At 59.5% G+C, this 4,999-nt stretch overlaps 1 protein-coding gene across 1 annotated transcript; it reads right to left on the bottom strand.

Annotated features, from left to right (window-relative positions):
- Positions 1 to 220: 220 nt before the first annotated feature.
- On the bottom strand, positions 221 to 4,573 carry LOC122212847 (testis-specific Y-encoded protein 1-like). The gene is made up of 6 exons (XM_042926825.1): positions 3,117 to 4,573; positions 1,817 to 1,894; positions 1,549 to 1,660; positions 1,265 to 1,410; positions 1,068 to 1,159; positions 221 to 374 (listed from the first exon to the last, which is right to left on the bottom strand). Exons 1-5 carry the CDS (start codon positions 3,894 to 3,896, stop codon positions 1,088 to 1,090), a joined length of 1,188 nt encoding a protein of 395 aa, XP_042782759.1. The 5' UTR covers positions 3,897 to 4,573; the 3' UTR covers positions 221 to 374; positions 1,068 to 1,087.
- Positions 4,574 to 4,999: the final 426 nt, after the last annotated feature.

Here is a 4,999-nt window from a genome sequence, read left to right as displayed (position 1 = left end):
TCCTTCCAGGCTCTTCCTGCCCAAGAAGGCAGGCCTCTGTGCACATGGCAACACCGGCCCCACCCCAGTACTGCACCTCTCCTGCACACACAGAATCACCCGGGCAGCGGCAGGACAGTCACACTCAGGTCCCTTCCTCATCGTCCCTCCTCAGGTCCCCATACACACACACACACACACACACACACACACACACACACACACACACCAAAAACAGAAGGGTTTTTAGCTTCCTGTATGTGTCCACATAAACATCGTGGAAACTCTTCAAGGCTGCCACACGTTATCTCTTCCTCAATTCTCTCCGGGGCACGTAGAAGACAGGAGACTCATCCACCCATCTCTTCCAGCACTGGTGGCGTCCTCCATTGTTTCTGCATGGGCAAAGATAGAAGCTCTGCGCCATTCACGCCCACACAGATGCAGAGCCCCTGACGCATGTGGGCACACGCAGACACATTTGCGTACACGCACACACACGCACCCCCACGCAACAGACACCAAGAATGATACGGGATATTTGCAGATACATCCCAGATGGTGTCACTCTTGTGCCTCGCCCTTTTGCGATCCCCCTTGCTTTCTCACCCAGGGATTCATTTCCAGCCCCCAATGGCCTTGGACCAGTTCTAAGAATGGCTGTCGGGTTGCGGGAGGACATGGCGTGGTGGGGCACATGGAAGGAAGTGCGAGATTCTCACCACAGTGGCTCCTGGGGACACGGCAGCTCCTGACCCAAAGACTGGCAGGCAAATCCAGACTGAAGGAGCAGGGGGAAGCCCGGGACAGGGCGGACATCCACGGGGAGCATTTGTGGTGAAGCACTGCTCCTCCCGAGTTGCTCTCCAAAGCCCCAGCCCACAGCACAACTGCATTTGGTTTGCAGGCTTCGACCCTCTGTGTGTTTGCAGCTGAGTCTCTGCAGGTCCCCTGTCATCCTCCCACCCTCTCCCCATGCTACCTGTGTCCCTGTGTCGGCGGACCTTCCATTTCCAAGCCAATGTGTGGCCCACGTTCCCTTGCCCATACAACACGCAGGTCAACACACCGCACACTGGGGTTCTCACCGACACGTGAGCACGTCAGATCACTGTCTTCTGGTCCCTTCCTCCCTCAGGTAGTACTGCAGGGGATTGGGCCACAGGTCCTCGATGATGATCTGGAAGAGGACACAGGCCGGCGCCACATTGGGCATAGCCCACTCTCCTCTCTGGCCGGGGGCCACCCACATCCCCACTGCTGACGAAGGCCTCAGGGGCCCCACCTCGGCAATCCTGTTCGCCCCTGGGCAGCTGTGCTCACACAGCCAGTTGAACAAGTTAAGGCTGGTGGGGTCATGCCTGCGACTGGGAGCTCCACGTTCATAATCCCAGAACCACTGGACTGGAGTGGAACGCGATGTCCTGTAGCCTGCAGGAAGAGAGGATTTGAGGAGCAAGCTGACGGCCTCCTCCCCACCCACCTGCCCCTCCCCCTCCCCCTCCCTCCTGCCCCTGATTCATGCTCCTCATCCCCCTGCCCCGCACCATCATGGGACCCACACCCTACCAGCAAAGCTCAGCTGATACTCCTTAATGATCACTGGGTTCCGGAAGTACGGGTTGGCCCCAAAGAAAAACATCACTCTGCAGCGGTACTTGGGATGGCCCACTTCTTCCACCTGCCGTGAGCAATGGGACAGGAGGGGGCAAGTGTCCTCCCTCGGGGTCCTGAGCTACTTGCCTGGCTGTGAGGGTGAGCACCTTTGCCTCACCCTCTCCTGCCCAAATCCCACACCCGACGGGACGGCCCCCAGCCACAGCCTCCCCGGTCTCACCTCCAAGTCGACCACGTAGCTGAGCACGTCTTTGTCCTGGGCACCGATCATGGCCGACAACTGGGGGTGATTCAGAATCTGTGCTGTGTCAAGGAGCTGTGCCTTCAGATGCTGTGGAAACAGACACAGCCCCCCTCCAACCCTCCCAGGCTAAGAGCAAGGGACTAGATCACGGCATGTGCAGAAAGACCAGGAAACACTAGTCCCCACACTCCTCAGCCTCTGCAGATGCATCAGACCCCATCGACACTGGGCAGTCCGTTGGCTTCCTGTACCTCCCACGCTGTCTGCACACAGCAGGGGGAGACTCCACTGCCTGCACGCCTCACAGTTCCTTCCTATATCTGACCTGTGTGGGCTGCCAGCAGCCCATCATAGCTTGTGATGTCGGCATGTGCTCTGACCCCTCCTCACGGCTGGGTTTCTTGGCATATTCCCGTGAAGACCTATGTTGTCACCAGCCTCCTGAGTCCAGATGGAATAACATGGCTTACAGGAACCCGACTGCACATTTACGCCGCAAGCGGAGGGTGTGGGAGGGAGAAAGAGATCGAGAAGCACGGACGAGGAGGGCCGAGGAGGGAAAAGGATTAGACACAGTGACACAGCCAGTCCGGAGAGAAAGACATGGGTGGGACCGAGCCGGAGCCTGAGGACAGAGAGGGAAGCAGGGGTGGAGATACCAGGAGAGAATCCTCTGTGTGTGTGTGTGTGTGTGTGTGTGTGTGTGTGTGTGTGTGTGTGTGTCAGGGTCTGAGGAGGCAGCTTGTACCCCATTCGGAGTGGGTCTCAGTCGTCCTACTGTCTGGCAAAGGGGCGTGGCGTGGTTCCACTAAAGGTCATGAGTGTGTGTCTGAAATGCTCTCTTTTGAAGGAACTGCTAGGAAACGTGCACAGCCTGTGAATGTGAAGGTGGGTGTGCGGCCTGCGTAACTCTCCCATTTTGCAGCGAAATGTTTCCTTGCCTTATCTGCTCTGAGTGAAGGCTGCTTTGTGCTACCCTAGCTCTGGTAGCATGGGGACACATGGCTCGTGTCTGCAAGTAATATTTGAGACCAGCCTGCAGGCCAACGTTGGCGGAGACCTAGAGGAAACAGACCCAGTCACCAAGTCCCCCCATCCCCAACAACCGCCCCTGTCCAAGGCCTTACACTGGATCCCAGACCACACCAACCCAGGGCCAGGGACCATTCCCCAGCTCTCCTCTCTGGGGGCCATCGCCCTGAGGCACCCTGCTCTCAGTGCCCAGCCCTCCTGCACAACAGCCCCCGCCATCACCCACCAGCACAAGGCAGGATACCGCCTGGGCCCAGAATCCAGGGATGTGCTTGATGATGGCCCTTCTGTGATCCAGGTAAGAAATCTGCCTCCGAAGAATCCTGCGCTTCAGCCGCCATAAGGCCCTGGAATCCTGGGCATTCCCAGCGCTGATCTCCAGCTGAAGACGCTCCAGTGCTGCCAGCGGGTCCTGGGCTGAGGCAGGACGCAGCGCTGGCTCTTGCTGCTGCAGCGGCTGTGAGAGCTGGGGCCCCTCCTCCGCCTCTGCATCTGCCTCGCGCTTCTCCTCTTGCTCCTGAAACTCCTCCTGCTGCTGTCTCTCAACTTCCACCTCCTCCTCCTCCTCGTGCATGTCCTCTGCTTCTGGCTTGGCTTCCTCAGAATTCTCCTCTCCAGCCACCTCATCCTTGGTCGCCTCGCCGTCCTCTTCCTCCTCCCCGATCACCACCTCAGCCGCCACCATTCCGTCATCCAATATCAGCACCAATTCCTCCGCTGGGCTTGCCACCTGTATCTCACACCCGGCCTGGGTTTCCTGCACAGGATGGGCGCTTGCCGCCCCTGAACCTGGGGACTGCGGCCAGCCCACGCCCTCCAGCGCCCCTGCATTCCCGCGGGGCCGGGACTCTCCACCTTTCGCATCCGGGACGATCAGGGCCCAGGGTCGGCGGGAATCTCCGCTTTGTCCGGACCGCGACACGCTGGCCATGACGCTCGGCCCCGGCCCCAGTGTAGCTAGGGCAGCCTCAGGACAAGGACAGGAAACGGCAGCAGGTGGGGGGAGCCTTGGCCGCAAGACCATTAGCTCCCTGAAGCCTCCCGCCGCAGCCCGCCAAAGTTGAGCGCAGGCGCACAGGCTCTGGGATTTGAGGACTCCGCATTGGCTGTGGCTGCTGTGGAGGAGGGGCCGAGACAGAGGCAGTGAAGAGTGTGCGCATGCGGCCTGGGGGCGAAGTGGTTCCAGGGCAGGTCAGGCCAGCTGGCCAGGTTCGGGGAGCAATCGGTTGCAAGACAGCAAGACAGGGTGCTGGCCGCCAGCAAGCGCGCGCCAATGGCCGGTCCAGGCTCTGGAGCGAGTGCCAAGGTGCCAGCGTGGCCCCCGTTTGCCGCATGTCCTCTTCAGCGCTGTCACCTTCCAGGCTTCACTTGCGAGGTCCCCGGTATCGCGCAGTCTGTGGTCGCTTATACACCCTTTCCCCAGAGGCCTCACTACGGGCACCAGAGCATTCAGCACAGGATCGTCCACGCCGTGAGCCACTCCCTGCTCCGTCCCTTGCCCCTTCTTCATGAAGCTGGGGCAAAGCCTGGAGAAGTCCTTAGTGTCACGCCTACCGGGGCCACATGGCCGTCCGCACGGTATCTCCTCCTTGGCCGTCAGGCTGAGGGCGGCGGTAAGGTGGGTGCCCACCCAGAACCAGTGACACCCACCCTAGACCCACCCCACCGCCATGTCCTTGCAAGAACACAGCTCAGTAGACCTCACTGCACTGCAATGCACAGCAAAGAACAACCCCCAGAGCACCATCTGCCACTGGTGCCCTACTGATCTCCGTACAGAGCGCCAGGGAGATGGGGTAGTAGGATTTAGCAGCTTGCTCCGGTCCTGAAATCTAACCTTCCACTAAAAGGAGGACGGCTCCAACCACGCAGGGCACGTAGGGGCCCTTCACCGAGAATTGCAGACTTGTCTGTGTCTGTCTCTGAGAAAGCCCTGTGCCTGCTTTCACTAGTACACACGAAAGCAGACGAGTTCCCTTCCCATTTCCCAGGCACCAACAAGAATTCTGAAGAAGCATGCACCCAGACACAGAAGGTCCACTGAGAGAGACAGCGAAAAAGAGACACACAGAGAGACAGAGCTATAGAGGGAGAGAGAGAGACACGTGCAAGCAGAGCAGATGAAGG

This window comes from Panthera leo (assembly GCF_018350215.1).
Source record: "Panthera leo isolate Ple1 chromosome Y unlocalized genomic scaffold, P.leo_Ple1_pat1.1 chrY_random_Un_scaffold_81, whole genome shotgun sequence".
Lineage (NCBI taxonomy): Eukaryota > Metazoa > Chordata > Mammalia > Carnivora > Felidae > Panthera > Panthera leo.
This window is presented reverse-complemented; position numbering and strand designations above follow the sequence as displayed.

What these genes read in the sequence shown, in the direction of transcription:
- LOC122212847 (XM_042926825.1), bottom strand. Translation starts at nt 3,896, where the DNA reads ATGGTCTTGCGGCCAAGGCTCCCCCCACCTGCTGCCGTTTCCTGTCCT. An exon ending in CTGGATTCTGGGCCCAGGCG is followed by an intron (nt 1,895 to 3,116) that starts GTATCCTGCCTT and finishes GACACAGCACAG; the next exon opens with ATTCTGAATCACCCCCAGTT. An exon ending in GGGCGAACAGGATTGCCGAG is followed by an intron (nt 1,160 to 1,264) that starts GTGGGGCCCCTG and finishes GTCCTCTTCCAG; the next exon opens with ATCATCATCGAGGACCTGTG.